General features: G+C 53.3%; 1 protein-coding gene across 1 annotated transcript; it reads right to left on the bottom strand.

Annotated features, from left to right (window-relative positions):
* Positions 1–8,665: 8,665 nt before the first annotated feature.
* VOLCADRAFT_98397 (uncharacterized protein) lies at positions 8,666–9,367 on the bottom strand (the record flags this gene model as incomplete). The annotated part of the gene is made up of 2 exons (XM_002957249.1): positions 8,666–8,903; positions 9,267–9,367. 2 exons carry the CDS (start codon positions 9,365–9,367, stop codon positions 8,666–8,668), a joined length of 339 nt encoding a protein of 112 aa, XP_002957295.1.
* Between the last annotated feature and the right edge of the window lie 9,606 nt (positions 9,368–18,973).

Raw genomic sequence — 18,973 nt, 5'->3', positions numbered from 1 at the left:
CCTGCAACGCCCGTACATTTGACGACTCAAGCTAGGTGCAACACTGACCGGCTCACCTGGCTTATTGCACTGCAGATAGGGCCCCGACTCCGTGGACTGCGCCATAGCGACGGTGCGGCCGGGTGCCAGGATACTCTGCAGTAGCTGCTCCGACTCTGGGCGAATGACGGACGTAACCGCTGCAAGCTGACTGCTGCTGGCCAGATTCGTCCAGTGAACTGACATGCGATGTGCAAAAGATCCAAATCGAGCTGCATCGACTACAACCGGATCACCTAATGAAGAAACTAAGCGATTCTGAGCTGCCAAAAGCGTTCAATCAAGTTGCTTGAGGCTGCTCGCAAACAAACATAAAAGCTGATGTGCGACGCTGAATGCGCTGCAAAATATGCAAGATATTTAAGACGTGATCAGTGACGCAGACGCCGGACGCTAAAGAACCAGGCTCCTTGCCGACGTCGTGCCAGCACCAACTGGCGAAGATAAACCACTGCGAACCATCACAAGCTCCTGCTGCAAGAAGAGCTCGCTCGTCCACCTTCTTAGGATCCAGTGGGAGATCCAACCATACACGCCGGTAAGCCTCGGGAGAAACTGTCTGGGATATTCTGCGCAGAGACAATCCAGTCGCGCGGAAATTACCTTGGCTGCCTCTGAGTCAGGCTCCGAAGAGAGATACCTGTCTACACGATATCCGTTGCGGAGGCAAGCCTCTAGACCTGCACACATCCCACCTATGGGTTCGTAAACTGTTACCCCCGACCCCAGAGCACGAGAGAAGAAAGCTCGGGCAAAAGGGTTAGTGTGGTTAGAAGGGAATAGGTGAGGTGAAATTCGGGCTGCTTCCTTGACCCAGCGAACAGCTTTAGCATGCAACTGTTCCCCTTCCTTCGAGTCCACATCAGGCTCGTCATCCGGAGGCACATGCAGTGAATCGCAAGGCAAACCCAAACTACCGGCTAATAAAGAGTCAGGCAGTGGACAAAAGTCATCAGAAAATCCAGCAACGGGAGTGAATGAAGCAAGTGCTGTACACGAATTGATGCCCTCAACCCAAGACTGTGCAGTGAGTGCTGAGGTACGGCGTGTTTCACACAAGTCCGGATCCATGCGAGCCCCTGTGTTGTCAATGGTTGACGGGACCGGTTGCCTAGAGAGCAGGTCAGCATTTTGGTGCTTAAGACCCGGGCGATGCACAACCTCAAAGTCGTATTCCTGCATGATGAGTGCAAACCGTGCATACTGCCCCGTGAGCCCATCTGCGCTCATGAGGTACGTTAGGGGTTGATGGTCAGTGACAAGAGTGAACTTGGGCCCACCAAGGAGGTGATGTCGGAACATTTTGACCGCCCAAACAGCAGCAAGCATCTCTCCTTTGTAGCTACTATAATTTTTTTCATGCTTATTAAGGGAACAACTAATGCACGCGCAGATGTACTCGTTACCCTGATCGTCCAGCTGGCCTAAAACAGCACCAATCCCATGGTTAGAGAAATCGGTTTGCAGGATCAGCGGGCGGGTGTAGTCTACACGGCGCAGAATAAGACCTTCCCTAGAAAAGACAGACTTGATGCTCGTGAAGGCCGCTTCCTGCTCAGGACCCCAAACCCAGGGTTGATCTTTCTTCAACAAAAGGGTGAGGTTGGTAGTTAGCGAGCTCATGTTAGGTATGTAACAACGATAATAATTGACAAAACCTAGATACGAGCGGAGTTCGGACACGTTGCGAGGGGGTTTTAGGGCCATGATCGCAGCTATCTTTGCATGGTGTGGACTGATGCCGTCGGCGCTTAAGTTGTGGCCTAGATACTCAATGACATCGGCACCGAAGATATATTTATCAGGATGAGCCCGTAGCCCACATGAATGCAGCGTGTCTAGAACCGCGGCGACGTGCTTTAAATGCTCTTCTGGGGTTGCACTATAGATTAGCACGTCGTCTATGTACGCACGAGAGCAGCCATCTAGCCCTGCCTTAGCCAACTCGTAATCCATTACTCGTTGGAATTTTGCTGAGGCGTTCTTGAGGCCGTAAGGCATGCGTGTGTACATCATGAGCTTATTCCCAACCCAGTAGGCAGTTTTCGGTTGGTCTTCGGGCAAAATGGGAATTTGCAAGAATCCCTGCCGCAAATCTAACTTAGAAAATATGCGCGCATGTGCACATTGATGAAAAATGTCCTCCGGCCTATGCAACCCATAGCGATCAGCCCGAGTGTGCTTGTTAACAGGCCGGTAGTCCTGCGCCATGCGGTGGTCTGTCCATAAGCCCGTGTCTGGATCCTTTTTAGCGGCTATGACTGGGTTCACCGCACAGACAGTCGCGCCCTTATGCTCAACAACGATGCCCGCCTTGACGAGTTCCGAAGTTTTTCCCACTATGACCTCCTTTTCCATGGGGGAGTAACGTCTAGGGGGTTGCACTATAGGCCTGTCCGTATCTAGGTCCAAGGACCCTGATCCCCACTATAGCCTGGTAATTGTTCCATGGAATAGGCAAAGGACAAGCTCTTCCGCGAGCGGACTATATTTTGTAGCGCTGCACTATCCTGAGGGTTTAGCAAGGCACTGTTGCCCCAGATCCACCCACCTTCCGGGTCCTTCTGGTAACGGCTGTAACCGGCTGCTGCTGAGACGCCTTCAGGAGTGAACGAGTCGACGCTGGATAAGGCGGAGGAAAACCCTAAAAAGGGGTGGGATGAAGAACTAGGACCCTCGGGAGAGCAGGGGTCGAAACCCACAGGCTGACAGGTCCTTGGAAAGATGGACGGTGCTCCCGGCTGATGCAAGATGACGCCACCAGTGGTGATTAAACTGGACGACGCCTGCATCATGTCACTGCCAGTCCATGATGCTTGCATGGCACCTGCTCCTGCGGCTAGAGTTTGCAACAGGGATGCAACGAGAGCAAAGGAAGCGAAGTGCCAGCCGCTACGTGGCTGTAATGCAGGATGGCCTAACACAGACCTACGCCTATACAGTGGCTTCTTTCGCTTTCCTGTGCGAGCAGGAGGGTGGCGCGAAGAGGAAACAGGCATGGGTCGTGTAGCTAGGCAAGCGTGATCTATTAAACCGTTGGCCGTGTACGAAAGAACGGCACCAGCCGCCGTGAGAACGGGGCTAACAAAACACACGTTGAATGCGTCCACAAAGAAAGTGGCATACGTAAGTAGCAAAAGGAAAATGGAACCAAGCTGATTCGCACCAACTGATAACCGGGACGCGAAGTTGCCCCAGTGATCTCGCCTAGTGTTGTTGACGTAGGCGGTTGACGTGCCCTGCTCAGAGGAATGAGAGGACTGGTGCGGAATAGGAGGGACGTCAGCGGTGGATCCCCCCCCCCCCAGCTCGGAGCCGGAAGGAGAGGTGCTGGGAATGGCCATGCTGACGCACGCAACTCCCACAAGTGAACCATGCTGAGAAGGCTTGTGCTTCACAAGCTTGCGCATGGGAATGGTTACCTTAGGGTACTGCAAAAAGTTAGGATGAAAGTGCAGCCTAGGCTCTGGATATGATTCCAGAGCGTCCCCTAAGAATTTCGCCTGTTCGTTACCCACTAGGAGCTGAAACAGGTCGGGTCGCTCGTCAACGACCAGGGTTTTAGTAAGCGGGACCCGCGTGGCATGCGGCGTGCCCGGAAGAAGCTCAAAAAAGATGTTTGAGGTGTCCAACTCTCCTCGCACAGCACCCCCTAGCTGCAACGAGGTGGACAGCCGCGTGGTTGTCTCGACTATGGGCAGGTTAAGTGCTTTGGCTACACTGGTCGGCATTACGTTAACCGTTGCGGCAAAATCACGCAACGCCTCCGGAGCTGCCCTGTCGCGCTGCCCCTGAACCAACACACACGCCCCTGTTTCGTAGTAATACAGACCCTCGGGTTCCCCCATGTAACGCGCCGCCGACGGATTAACCGCTAAAGCCTGCTCCCGCTCGTCAGGCGAGAGCTCCGACAAAGTGCGCGGAGGCGGACCCTTAACCCCACTTACCTGGTACTCAAAACCGGCACCACGGTGGTCGGAGAGTTTGGCGCGCCCTTGGGCCGCCAGGGCAAAAGACGCCAGGCCAGAATCAAGGGGAGGTGGCGTGACCAGCTCCGGTGCTGCCGCCGGGAAACAGGCGAGCTGCACACTCTTGTCTGCCTGAAGCGTGGAAAATCCCTCCCCGAAGCTGCTCGAAACTGAGCTTGAACCCTGCGTTGCTTGGGCCGTGCTTGGGGGATGGGGTTTAGCGTCTAAGGGGCCGCCGGTGGAAGACAGCCCCTGCTGGCAGAGCAGGTTAAGAAAAGTGCCGACAGGCATGTCGGAGATTTTACGCAGGAGAATATTGTCATCCAGCAGTGTATGAGTGCGTTTTGAGTTGTTCGCCACGGGTGGTGTCGGTGGCGGGTACTGCTTCATGACTAAAGGGGCAGGAGTAAAGGACTTAGGAACAGCCTGCGAATGCATGGTGGCTAAGCTGTTGTACCTTACCTCTTGTGCGCTGCGCGTCCATATGAGTGGCGCCATCCTGGCCTGCTGGCTGGGAGAGGCGTTAGACGCCGCTTCATGGAACTGCGTCGTGCAGCAGGCCGCCTCCTCATCCCCCTCGTCCTCTGCTGCGAAGTCGTCCTCGAAAGCTGCGGCAACAGCCGCCGCCAAGGCCGCCTTCTTTTCAACCGCCTTCTTGCGCTGCAGAAATAAAACCTTCAGGGCTGGGTTAGCAGGCTCGTAGCCCGCGGGAGCGAGTTCGGGGTGGAAAATGAAGCACTTGCTCTGCTGGTGACCCATGGTTCCGCAGAACTCGCAAGATGGCCTATTCCCCCGCGATTCGCTAGCACCCTGTCCCTGCTTGGGCTTAGATGGCCCAGCCCCCTTCTGCTTTTGCCCGCCCATTCCTCTGGACCCCCCTGAGGTCGACGCGCTGCCCTGTCCCTGGGAAATCAAGGCAACCAAACGCTCAACAATTCCGGAGGGGATGTCAGAGGTCAAAAGCGCGGACTTCGTTTTTGGGGGATTTAAGACACGGCACTGCGCCGTATCGTGAGATGCATTAGTGCCGTGCTTCCCGCAGTAAAAGGTGCGTTTTTCCTTAATAGGGGGTTTTGCTGCACTCTTCTGCTGCGGCGGCTTTTTGTGTACCTGCACTGCTCTGTCCTCCAACGGAAGGTTGTTCCACACAACCTCAGCCTCTTGTGCCGTCTTCTCCAAACGATCGTACCACTTGGTACGCTCCACGGTGATGAGGTGCCTCTCCAGGTGATGCCGAACCATGGGGTTTAAGCCCTCTAGAAAACGTTCCGCGACCTGGTGTTTGCTGACCCTACCGTCCAGCTTTTTCTCCAGCGCTAGCAGCATATCCTTGAAGACTATGGGAGAGAGAGCTCCCTGCTGCATGCTTCTGAAGCGCGCAAGATCACTTTCCGCGCGCGCGGAGGCAAAGTTTTCCTCTAAAATGTGGGCGTAATAGTCGTACAGTTGGCGAGGAGAGATGGCGTTGGCCGCCGCACCTGGTTCAGCTACTCTGAAGTGCGCTGCAGCTTTGGCTACGAGGTCCTGTATGTGGGAGTTGTACCACGCCTCGAATGGCGTGTTACGACCAGGCAGTGCGTCAAGGTACGATTTGAGGCTCTCAACAGACAAGTTGTTCCTAGTGAGCGGGTAGGCAACTCCTTGCTGGAAAACCTTGGTGAGGAAGTCATCCAACCCGTTGTGCTGGAACGGGTCGAGGGTAGGGTAAAGGTTCTGCATGATTTCGTCGTCAGAATCGCTGTCCCTAGAAAAGATAGGGTTGATGTAGGTACGGGGCCTACCTAGCGATTCGAAAAGACGCGACCACTTCTCCCTATCGGAATCTGTTCCGGTGGTTTCTAGTGGAGCGGTAACCTCACCCGCAGTTGGAGCTAACTTAGTCAGGGGAAGTTCCACCTGTACTGCTAGGCCACTATCGGAACGCGAGCGCGGAATACGGGCGGCTTCGCTAGTACTAGACCCTGAGGTGGACACCCTACGCGTATCCTTACGCGAAACCTTGCTTACCTCCTGCTGATCTCGCTGACTCGTCGAGCGAAGATGTTGCGCAGTGGCGGCCCGCGGGATGTTGCGACGTAGCGGCTCCGTGGGACTTATGCTTACCTGTGTAATAATTAGCTTACGAAAAACAAGATAAGAAAAAGGAAAAGAGAAAGATGCAGCAACAAACGCGAAGCGAACAGGCAAGGACTAAGCAATATAAAGCCTAGCGACTACTAAAGAGTACTAAACCCGCCCCACCTAAGCTGGTGTCGCTGTAAAGTTGCGTTGTATTGAGCTGCAAAACAAAGAGTAGCTGCGTAAAAACAGCTGGAATAATTGGTAACGCTGGGTCGGGAAAGAGTAGAGTACCGACTCGATAAGCTTGCAGCGTTTACTCCATCATATAATTGCGCTTAGGCGTACAAAAGTCTCCGTATTCAAATATAGGAAATTGCACCACCTGTTGTGCTGATAACAATAGTTTGCCTCGGCCTGGGAAGCTGGTCCAGGTCCGGATATAGCTGCACAACTAACAGGTCGCGGCTCGAAGTCGACCCTAACGCCGCGAGCCAAAAGACCCATATAAATGAGTTCAGGAGACTTGCCAAGAGGCTCGAAGATATGTGGAATCAGCCGATGGTGCCGGTGTCTGACTGGAGTGGCCTGAACACTACGGCGAAGAAAAGTGTTGGTGTGAAAACCAAAAGGGATTGCGCCCCGGGCGTCCTCTGCGTGGCCTGGGGTTAACTGCCTCGATGTAAACTGCAGTAGCGAATTGAGGCTAGTGAAAGCAAAAGAATTGATGTGACCCCGTATAATTTGGCCAGAGGTACGCGAAATGCTCGTTAAGCACAGAAGAGCTCGAACCTGCTGTTCAGGTGAGCTGAATATATAGTATAAGAAAAATGTTAGGCTGGGCTGACCAAGCCTAGATGGTAAAACGAGTAGATCGTATAAAGTATTCGGGATCGAGTGTTCGACAGACGGCTGTGCGTAACACAGTATCGATTGTAAAAGTGGCCGAATACACAAGCAAATCGACCCAGTAGAAAATGGCCCGAAATTGCTGAATGGTAGGGCAGCTGTACGTAACACTGCTGACCGGCTGCGGCTGGCGTGACCTAGCCTGCCTAACCTACCAAAAAGGGGGTGCTGGGAAAAGCAACCCGAATATCCCCTAGGCGACAGAACACCTAAGGTAAACCCAAAACCGAAATTACTTGGTCTTCTAGCCTGATTTAGGCTTTACGGCTATGGAAGGCAGGGTGGCTTGGCGAAGTCCTGCAGGTAGCTTGGATGCTGACTAGACGGCACACGAACGGGCAAGTCGTAATACACAGCAAATAGCAACCCGCGAAAGGGGCCAAGATTCCCTCCAGGCAATCAATCAACAGTGACAAAGGTTTACCTTACCGACTGAGTATGCCCGGCGTGAAGGATATGGGCGTTGAGTGGCCCACACAGGAGTTCGGCTGGTGGAAGGAAGTTACTTATGCGGCTTATGAGAAGGGAGGTCCGCACAGGGCTTGTTGTCTAGCTCAGAGAACTTTACAATGTTCCGATCATGAGCCGTAAAGCGACTTTTCCAAGCTCGCTGCCGGCCATAAATACCGAAGTCACGATGTCGATCCCAGGAGGCCCTCAAAAGATAAGCCTCGAGTACGACCACGACGTATAGTCCACATATGACAAAAGTGAAACACCTTATAACCCGTGTGACAGAACATTCACACAAGAAATAAATAGGGGGGTCCTTGTGAAGCAGCTGCCCGCGTTTCCAAAGCACGTATGGTGTTGGATTGTAAGGTGCCCAAGTACGTTTCCGAGGAAGAGAATGTGGCCAGGCTGGAGAGGAAAGTGCAGTGGCATATTGGAATGTGAGATTGGCGCACGGGCGAATTTACGTGCATACCTTTCACCGTAGCATCAGTCCTCAGTTCACTTTTTGGAACGAACATGAGCATAGGTCCAAGCCCTCTCGCTTGGAGGGATATGCAAACAAACATCCTGATAGGGGTAAACTCGCACGCTACCGAGCATTCAACCGAGCACATGCATGCTTAGTTGAATGGTGAGATGCGACCCCCCCTTCATTTCGTGCTCGGCAAGCCTGCCACCGCGTACCGGATATGTTAGCGATGTTACAGAGACGCTGCACCTTGGTTTCTGTGCGCAATGCGTACGCTGCTCGACCCCGCCGACCAAAACTACACGTGCCCAACTGAAGACATTCCCGGTGGTTGTGCAGCAGCTCTTGAGGCTGTTGCTGGCTGAAATCCATCCTGAGCTGTCGAAGAATAAGGCCTAGGTTCAAGTTTCCTGTTGAGCGTGGATGGCCATGCCAGAACAGGCAACATGATGGGTGAACTCGCACGCTACCAACTTGCCCGCGAGCACGCGACGAGCGGACATAGAAAAGAGCGCAGCGGGCCCCCCCCTTCCCCCAACACTCACGCAATAGACCATCCCAAGCGCTGCTGTCCGTATGGGCCGCAGCCGCCGTTCACACACGAGTTAAGTCCGACATGTATGCACCGTGAACATGTATGCACCGTGAATGAAACCCTAAGTGTGATCGTGCCCAAATACAACAGCACTGCCCAATGTCCAGAAGCCTAGCGCCGAAATCGTGGGACCCTGTCCGTCAAGCGTTAGGTGTCCAGTTGCTGTGTGGGCTAGGCGAGCGTGGCTGGGGCGTCATCGTCTTGGACTGTCACGGCGGTGGGCGTGTGGGCGCTGCCGGCGCGTTGCCGGCTCATCGCGTAGAAGACCGGGCTGGCGGAAGGCGGCCCGCGCAGCACATTGTAGCCGCCCGGCCCCCGGGCCTTGAACTGCGCGATGTAGAGGGCCTCCATCTTTTGGGCTAGAGCAGGATTGGCGGTGCGCAAAGCGTATGATGGTCGACCCCGCCGGCTATGTTGGAAATGACCGACATTCATATACCAGTGAATGGTAGCCACAGTAATAGGACCCAACGGGGGTCCGGCGCTTTGATGGTCTTAACAGGTTATGAGCCCCGAATGGCGCATTGCGCTGCCGAGAGGTCGCCGGATCGATACCCACTGGCTGTTGCCCAGAGAATGGGAGACCGGGATGAGGCACGGGAAGGCCCGTAGCGAGAGAGTGTCGCTCACGGGGGGGTGTTGGAAATGACCGACATTCATATACCAGTGAATGGTAGCCACAGTAATAGGACCCAACGGGGGTCCGGCGCTTTGCTGGTCTTAACAGGCTAAAGCTACACGTCCCCAACTGAAGATATTCTCGGTGGTTTACCAGCAGGTGTTGTGCTTCTTGCTGTCTGATGTCCTGAACGCTTCCTCTTCCCGCAGCCGTTTCAAGCGCCCAGTCTTGCAAGCTACGTTGTATGCTTTCATATCTTTTCATATCTTATTCAGCTCAGGCTAAGCAGCCAGCCAAAAGTCCGAGATGCATACCGCTTGTGACTGCGGCCAACATGCCCTGACGAGCGGCCTTTCGCCGAAAAAATTACATACACTTTTACAGGCGCATTTTGCGAATCCCACGCGCGCATCCGCGCGGTGAATTTCGCTCCTGGCTTTTTTGGACGATGTACGACGGTTTATTCGCGAAGTACGACCGGACACATTTGTGCGAGAGGCTGCTTAAACAATTCACAAGTAAAGTACATAAATAGGGGGGTCCTTGTGAAGCAGCTGCCCGCGTTTCCAAAGCACGTATGGTGTTGGATTGTAAGGTGCCCAAGTACGTTTGCGAGGAAGAGAATGTGGCCAGGCTGGAGAGGAAAGTGCAGTGGCATATTGGAATGTGAGATTAGCGTAAGCGAGTTACAGGGCGTTTTATTGCACGGGCGAATTTACGTGCAAATCTTTCACCGTAGCATCAGTCCTCAGTTCACTTCTTGGAACGAACATCAGCATAGGTGCAAGCCCTCTCGCTTGGGGGGATATGCAAACAAACATCCTGATAGGGGTAAACTCGCACGCTACCGAGCATTCAACCGAGCACATGCATGCTTAGTTGAATGGTGAGATGCGACCCCCCCTTCATTTCGTGCTCGGCAAGCCTGCCACCGCGTACCGGATATGTTGGCGATGTTACAGAACGCTGCACCTTGGTTTCTGTGCTCATTGCGTACGTTGCTCGACCCCGCCGACCAAAACTACACGTGCCCAACTGAAGACATTCCCGCTGGTTGTGCAGCAGCTCTTGAGGCTGTTGCTGGCTGAAATCCATCCTGAGCTGTTGCAACACGGCTAACGCGGGCACGTCCCTATGCACAGCAAATAGCTGTTCCAAGCCAACAGCGGCGTCCATGTCACCGACAAGGCTCTAAACGTCTTATCTGTTCTTATGTTTAATTAAGTTTATGTATGTTATACTTTGCGCAACTTTGTAATTTGACTTTACTCTGAATAAGGTGCTGCATACAACTGCCTCTTCGCCAGCGCTTCATCTTCCGCGGCAGTTTCACGAGCCCAGTGTTGCAAGCTACGACGTAGGCTTTCGGTGCTTTCAGTTACTGCAAAGCAGCCACGCAATAGTCCAGCCTGCATGCCGCGTGCGACTATGGCCAACATGCCCACCTGCGCAACGCGCTGGCGCACCTCGTCTTTTCCGCCAAGAAATTTATATACACTTGTACAGGCGCATTTTGCGAATCGCACGCGCGCATCCGCGCGGTGAAATTCGCTCCTGGCTTTTGGGACGATGTACGGATGTTTTATTCGCGAAGTACGACCGGACACATTGTGCTTAAACATACGCGAACGAGCGTACATTCTCGTCTCGTCCATAAGTCGATCAGCGAAGTGTAAGATAAGAACCAAACACCTTACGCGATAATACACGAAATTCGCGTATTCACACCGATTATAACCTAAGACGATTATAAAAGACGGTAAAATGAACGTGACGCTAAAATGTCGTGACAGCCGCGTGTTCGTCGCCAGATAGTTCAATTCTCCCACCAAAGCCCTATACTATTGAAGAATTGGCGACGGTGACGGCTAACGCTGATTGTTATCTCGGAAGAATTGCCGGCGGCGAAGATATGAAACACGATAAACTGTTACAAGTAATGTAAAGAGTATTGTTAGCGTTCGGCAGGACTTGAAGAGATTCCTGGTAGGAATACCGATCGTTGTGAGATAAACTAATAGGCGCTGTCACCGCCCTAAATACCGGCGCTAGCGGAAAACTCGTACATTCCGCGATCTAACTGCACGTACATTCCGCGATCTCACTGCACCGTCCAGACGGTGCCCTAATGTCTATCACTTAGCTACCGGATTTGCATCGGTAGCTCCATAAGGTTCTGGGGTAAGTCTTCCCCATTAGTCAGGCGCAGACCCGGGGTCAAATCCCCTGGTCGACAACCACACGAGTTGGGAGAGGACCGTTTCCTCAACACGCCCCCTCGGGCCGTATCCCAACGAGTACCAAGTTCATCTGCACACTTCACACAAGGCTCATAGCATCTCGGCAACGTTTGAACTTCACCTCGCCCAGAGCCTTCGTTAGCACATCCGCAACCATCCACTCCGTAGGGCAGTATTCCAACTGCACCTCACCGCTATTCACTCGCTCACGTACTATGTGATGCTTCTTGGAAATGACCGACACTCATATATCAGTGAATGGTAGCCGCAGTAATAGGACCCAACGGGGGTCCGGCGCTTTGCTGGTCTTAACAGGTTATGAGCCCCGAATGGCGCATTGCGCTGCCGAGAAGTCGCCGGATCGATACCCACTGGCTGTTGCCCAGAGAATGGGAGACCGGGATGAGGCACGGGAAGGCCCGGAGCGAGAGAGTATCGCTCACGGGGGGGTGTTGGAAATGACCGACACTCATATATCAGTGAATGGTAGCCACAGTAATAGGACCCAACGGGGGTCCGGCGCTTTGCTGGTCTTAACAATGCTGCACGTCAATGTGTTTCGACCGAGCAGACGTAATCGGGTTGTTTCCCAAGCTAAGCGCCCCCTGGGAGTCTATCTGGATTTTCACCGCGCTCTCAGGCAAGCCCAAATCAACCATCAGCTTGCGAAGCCACAAAGCCTCACGAACAGCCGCCGCTGTAGCTTGGTACTCAGCCTCCACCGACGAAGCCGCCACAGTACGTTGAAGTTGGCTGCTCCAGCTAATCGCAGCCCCGTTAAGAGTGAAAACGTAACCGGACGTAGAACGCCGCGTAACTGGGTCTCCTGCCCAGTCCGAATCACTGTACCCGGACATAGCAACGTCGCCAACACCCCCAAAACGCAATCCTAGTTCGCGAGTCCCCGCCAGGTAACGCAGAACGCCGATTGCTAAGTTCATGGCAGTCTTCGTAGGTGCGGCCATATGCCGGGACAAAACGCTCAATGCATATGAAATGTCAGGCCGCGTGTTCGTCGCCAGATAGTTCAATTCTCCCACCAAAGCCCTATACTCGGTGGGATTGCCCAGCAGCTCCTCTCCGTCCCCCTTAGGAGTGTACCTAAAGCCCGGAGGCAAAGGGGTAGACCTCGGCTTTGCGTCAATCATCCTATGACGCTCCAACAGCTGCGCAATATACCTATGCTGCGACAACACTATCTCACCCGACTTCTCCCTCCTAATTTCCATGCCCAAAAACACCTTCGCTTCTCCAAGGTCGCGCACCTTGAAGACCTTCGCAATTGCAGCTTTAATTGCCCGGACCATTTCCGGGTCTTCCGACGCAACAATTGTATCATCTACGTGCACCAAAGCAATAACAACCCCACGCTCGTCCGTCTTAACAAACATCGCCGGATCAGACTTCGAAGGGTAAAGACCCAGCTTGGCAAACTCTGCTGATAGTTTTTCATACCAGCAACGGGGTGCCTGCTTTAAACCGTAAATAGACTTCTGCAGCTTGCACGCAAGCGACCGGTCACTGGATGCATATCCAGGCGGTTGCTCCATCCACAACTCCTCCTTCAGCTCACCATTCAGAAACGCAGTAGACACATCTAGCTGGTGTACCGTCATGTCCCGCGCTGCGGCAACTGCTAATAAAGCACGTAATGACGAACCACGAGAGGTAGGGGCAAACAACTCCCCATAATCAATCCCCTCGCGTTGCTCAAAACCCTTGGCAACTAAACGCGCCTTAAAGTGTTCCACGCTGCCGTCATCGCTGTACTTAACCTTATATACCCAACGACACGGCAACAAACGAGTACCAGGCGGTGGCTTCTTCAGCTCCCAAGTACTATTAGCCATCTGGGCGGCGATCTCCTCGTCCATCGCACGCCGCCAGTCGTCTGCATGTGGACTCGCAATGGCTTCCGCAAAAGAATTCGGTTCGGGAATATCAGTAGAAAAAGCAGCATTAACGCGACCAGTAACAGTGCGACCAGGTTCATTTCGCCACCATTCGCCAGGGCGTTTACGCTCTCTAACTGGGTACCTAGTTCCCGCCATTTCCACATCAGGCTGATTGATTCCTTGCCCGTTCGCACTGCTGGAAGGTCCAGCCCCAGCCGGCGCCCCCTCGCCACCCAAGTGCGGCGATCCCTCGCCGACGGTGCTACCTGGTATCCCTTCGCCAGCCCTAGGCAGCGATCCCTCACCAGATAAACTAGTGCGAAACTCCTCCTCCTCGTCGGCATCGGACTCATAATCGGAGTCCCCGGCATTACGCCGCCGGCCGACATTAGACTCATCAAAACGAACGTTGGAAACTACGGCAATAATGCCGTCCTCGTATAGTACACGATACTGTCCACCGTTCCCGTATCCGACAAGTATTCCACGCCTGCTCACCGGGTCGAACTTGTCGCGCTTGACGTCGGGTACGTGGACGTAGGCAACGCATCCAAAGACTCGCAGGTGACTGACGTTCGGACGAACGTTAAAGAAAGCTTCGTACGGAGTGACGGTTGACCCAGCAGTTGGCGACACATTCCTAAGATAGTTGGCTGTCGCTAACGCCTCCGCCCATAATGATTTAGGCAGTCCAGACTCAACTAGCATAGCCCTAGTCTTGTCCAAAAGGGTGCGATTTAAACGTTCCGCAGCTCCGTTCTGCTCAGGGGTGTAGCCTACCGTAGTTCCGTGTAGAATACCCCTGGAAGCGAAATAGGCCTTCATGCGAGTATTAACGAACTCCCCGCCACGATCTGTACGCACCTCCTTAACCTGCCTGCCAGTAGCGCGCTCCAGTTCCGCTATCATTACCACTATCTTCTGGTAGACCTCCTCCTTGGTCGCTGTAAACGCAACAGCTGAAAGACCAGTATGGTCGTCAAGCAGGGTTGTCATGTAACGCGAACCACTAGGTGAAGGTTCAGGCATAGGTCCACACACATCCATGTGAATGAGCGCGAGAGGCTGCGCTGCCTTATGCCCAGATAACGGAAAAGGACCACGTGTATGTTTAGCAAGGACGCAAGTCTCACACACACACACGTGCTGGCTGATTGTATGCTGTGTCGGTCAACATCAAATCCAGCTACCATATTATGACGCAGCAACGTCTCAAGGTTGCTGTATCCCAAGTGGCCATACCTTCGGTGCCAAAGTGCTGCACGTTCAGCTCCGATACCCACGGCAGCACACACTGCATCACCACCAGAAGGTATCCTGTTGTCTTCACGCTGCGTCCTCTTCAGAGCTCCCGTACCTCCACTGCTGTAGCAGACGGGATACAAGTCCTCATCCCGCTTTCCAGTCAGCACCAACTGGTTCTGTACGTATACTTTCGCCTGTCCGCCGCCGAAGACCACACTGCCTCCACGATCATCAATGATGCGGACCGATATGATTTTGGCGGTGGCCTCCTCGTCGATGTAGACCTTCTTGAAAGTGATGGCCTGTTTATCGTTGACGTTAGACCGAATCGTAAGCGTGCCAACTTCAGTCGGTTGAAGAGATTGTCCCTTGATGCCCATGATGTTGAAGCACTCCCACGGCTCCAACAACCGCACGTTGAAAAGTTCTGAGCGGTCATACGTTATGTGGTGAGTGGCGGCTGAGTCCAGAAACCATTCCGTCGGACGATTGCTGTTGTATGCCACGAATGCTACCTGCCGCGGAACTCCTGGCCCCCTAGCTGATCCACCGGATCCTGGCTTGCTGCCGCTAGCTCCGCTGCCACTACCTCCGTTGCCACTGTTGTTGTAGTACCCACCCTTATAGCCAGAATTTGACGACTGCTTCAGCGCTTTAAGCTGCCTGCAGTCCTTAACCACGTGCCCAGGCTTATTACAGTAGTAGCAGATGACTTGCTTCCGACTGTGTCCCGAGCTGTTGTTAGCCGGCCCCCGGCTACCATAACCAGAAGTAGAAGCGCCGAACGTCGAACCGCCGACAGACGCGAAGGCTGCCGACTCGGTAGGCTTGCCCGACCCACCGTTAGCCGTCTCGATAGAGAGAAGCTTTGCTGTGACGCTCGCCATGTCCAAATCGCCGTCGCGCATAAGTAATGTAGTCGTCACCACGCTGTACCGACTGGGTAGACCAACTAGGACGGTGTACGCCAGCTCGGAGTCGTTGATTACGTGGCCGACTCCCAATAAATCCGTTTGCAGCTGTCTTGCACGCGCAAAGTACATCGGGAGAGGTTCGCCGTCGACCATCTTAAAACGGCTGAATTCTTGACGTAGAGACACCTTGCGGGCGTTGTTGTTGGCAGCAAACATAGATCCCAAGGCGTCCCAGGCCTTCTTCGCGTTGGCAGCACCGGTAACCATCGGCAAATGATGATCCTTGACGTTCTTGATGAGCAGATTGATGACCTTCCGTGACTGTCGAATCTGCTCCTCGTTGCACGGCTCGGCGAGCAGGGATTGCTCAAGCCCAAGCTCCATGCACATCGCGCTAAACCTGATTTGCCAGGTGGAGTAGTTGTGGAGGTCCAGCGGCTCATCAAGCTTATCCTTGACCATTGTCGATAAGGGATAGAAATAACAATCGGACGATAGCTGTCGGCGCTAACCGGGGCTCATAACCTATTGAAGAATTGGCGACGGTGACGGCTAACGCTGATTGTTATCTCGGAAGAATTGCCGGCGGCGAAGATATTTAGCACGATATTTAGCACGATATTTAGCACGATATTTAGCACGATATTTAGCACGATATTAGCACGTAACTGTTACAAGCCTAACGTGCAAGGAAGGAGTGGAGGTGGTCTTGGCACGTGGCAGGTGGGGTAGCATGCCTCAACAGACAGGCGGTGGCGGCAGTGCAGTGATGCCGTGTATCTGTTTTGGTTGCAAGATAAGAACCACTATCAATTGTCTGACTCCGAAGCGGCTAGTATTGGTGTACCTGAGTCAGGGCCTCTGCCATGCTCCGTAGACTTAGGAAACACAGTCGGCTAGGCACCACTGTCACCTGTGGATTGTGAAGGAATGCCGGATAAGTCGGAAGATCTAGTGATGCAAGCCAGCGCAGGAGTTCAGAAGAATAGGGCAGGGAATATGAGGAAATATTGTAGCCCTCGGAGTGGTGGCATGGTGTTGCAGGAAGGAGGATAGTAGGTCGCATTAACATGGCTGTCACTTATCCGTACCTTGCTGAACTTTTGCTGAGTAATACTTTCACTGAAGCCATTTCAGGTGCAAATGCAAATGAGTGGCGCAGAGTGATGGTCAACTGCACTTGTGTGCTGTGTATACAGCCTTATACTGTGCATGTGCCACCTACGGTGGTTGTACAAGTTGAAAACAGTGGAAGGTGACGTCAAGCGCTTTTTGAATGGCTAGTTGCAAAGGTGTGCGAGAAGTACGACACCTTGGAGAAGCGGAAGTATTTTCGGGCATGGAATTAGAGGAAGAAGCCGGGCGAATTAGTGTTGTCCCAATATTGAGCAGCTATTGGAGCGTCACCAGACGGTGGACGCGAAGCCACGGTCTACCCCTTTGCCTCCGGGTTTTTAGGTACACACCTACGGGGGATAGAGGTGAGCTGCTGGGTAATCCCACGGAGCATAGGGCTTTGGTGGGAAAGTTGGACTACCTAGCGACGAACATGCGGGCAGACATTCTTATGCATTGAGTGTTTTCTCCCGGCATATGGCCACACCTACGAAGAGTGCTCTGAACTTGGGAACCGGCGTTCTGCGTTACCTGGCGGGTACTCGCGAACTAGGATTGTGTTTTGTAGGTATTGGCGATATTGAGATATCCTGGTACAGCGATTCTGACGGGGCAGACCCGGTTTGTTGGAACCGACACTCATATACCAGTGAATGGTAGCCACAGTAATAGGACCCAACGGGGGTCCGGCGCTTTGCTGGTCTTAACACGGTTAACGTGGCATTCTACATCTGCTACGTATTCACTCTCTATGGGGCTGCAATTAGCTGGTGCAGACAATTACAACGTACTGTGGTGGCTTCGTTGGTGGAGGCCGAATACCAAGCTACAGCGGCGGCTGTTTGTGAAGCTTTGTGGCTTCACATGCTGATGGTCGGTTTGGGTTTTGCCTGAGAGTATGGTGATAAATCCAGGTAGACTCCAAGAGGGCGCTGAGCTTGGGGAACAATCCGATCAGCCTTCCCGGTCGATGCTCATTGATGTGCAGCACCACATAGTATGTGAAAGTGCATAGTTGGGAAGATCAGTTGATGTACCGCTCTACGGAGTGGGCGATCATGCATGCCCTCACTAAGGGCCTGAGCGTGGTGAAGGTTCAATCGTTGCTAAGGTGCGGTATGCCTTGCATGAAGCGTGCTGGTGACTCTGGTGCTCGTTGGGATGCGTCCCGAGGGGGCGTGTTGAGGAAACGGTACTCCTCCCAACTTGAGTATTGTTGGACAGGGGATTTGACCCCGGGTCTGTCTGAGACAAGCGGCGAAACTTAACCCGCCACTTATGGGACTGCCGATGCACTGTTGAAGGACGGTCCTATCCCAACGTAGATAGTTGGTAGTTAGGCGATGATTCCGCCGTGATAGGCGATGCCTCGGACGTGCCTCGACCTTGCCTCGGCCGTGCCTAAACTTGCCTCGGGTCTCTCGGCCGCGTATCTCGGACGTGACCTCAGGTCCAGGGATGGTGGACATCTGTACGATACTTCCATTGGTACTGGTATATAAGACACGAGTTGTGCTAGTCTTAGTATCTCATCTTCGGATGGATCGGTATTCCTTCATAGGAATCTCCTAAAGTCTTCTTGCCGTTCACCACTAACCCACAGACTGTAACCCTTATGTCGCGACCAGTCTCCTTCCCTTCATATTCTTAACAGATTCATCAATCGCGAAACGTCATCAACTTGCTTATCAAGAATGCGAAGGATCACCATTTGCCGATGGTCACCGGTGCCACAAACGCGAAGAAGGCTTGGGATGCCTTGAACTTGATGTTTTCGGCAAACAACAACGCCCACAAGGTGGCTCTATAACCGGAATTAAGCCGCTTCAAGATGGTTGATGGCGAGCCACTTCCGAAGTACTTCACGCGTGTGAGGCAGCTGCATACGGACTTGTTGGGTATCGGCCATGTAATCAACGACTCCGAGCTGGCGTATACCATCCTAGTTGGTCTACCCAATCAGTACAGCATGGTGACGACAATGCTACTGATGCATGATGGCGATTTGAACATGGTGAACGTCACATTGAAGCTTTTAGCTATCGAGACGTGTTGAAGAAACGGTCCTCTCCCAACTCGTGTGGTTGTCGACCAGGGGATTTGACCCCGGGTCTGCGCCTGACTAATGGGGAAGACTTACCCCAGAACCTTATGGGGCTACCGATGCATATCCGGTAGCTAAGTGATAGACATTAGGGCACCGTCTGGACGGCGCAGTGAGATCGCGGAATGTACGTGCAGTTAGATCGCGGAATGTACGAGTTTTCCGCTAGCGCCGGTATTTAGGGCGGTGACAGCGCCTATTAGTTTATCTCACAACGATCGGTATTCCTACCAGGAATCTCCTCAAGTCCTGCCGAACGCTAACAATACTCTTTACATTACTTGTAACAGTTTATCGTGCTAAATATCTTCGCCACCGGCAATCCTTCCGGAATAACAATCAGCGT

The sequence above is a fragment of the Volvox carteri genome (assembly GCF_000143455.1).
Source record: "Volvox carteri f. nagariensis unplaced genomic scaffold VOLCAscaffold_71, whole genome shotgun sequence".
Classification (NCBI taxonomy): domain Eukaryota; kingdom Viridiplantae; phylum Chlorophyta; class Chlorophyceae; order Chlamydomonadales; family Volvocaceae; genus Volvox; species Volvox carteri.
Note: the sequence above shows the minus strand (reverse complement) of the source record. Positions and strands in the feature narration are given on the sequence as shown.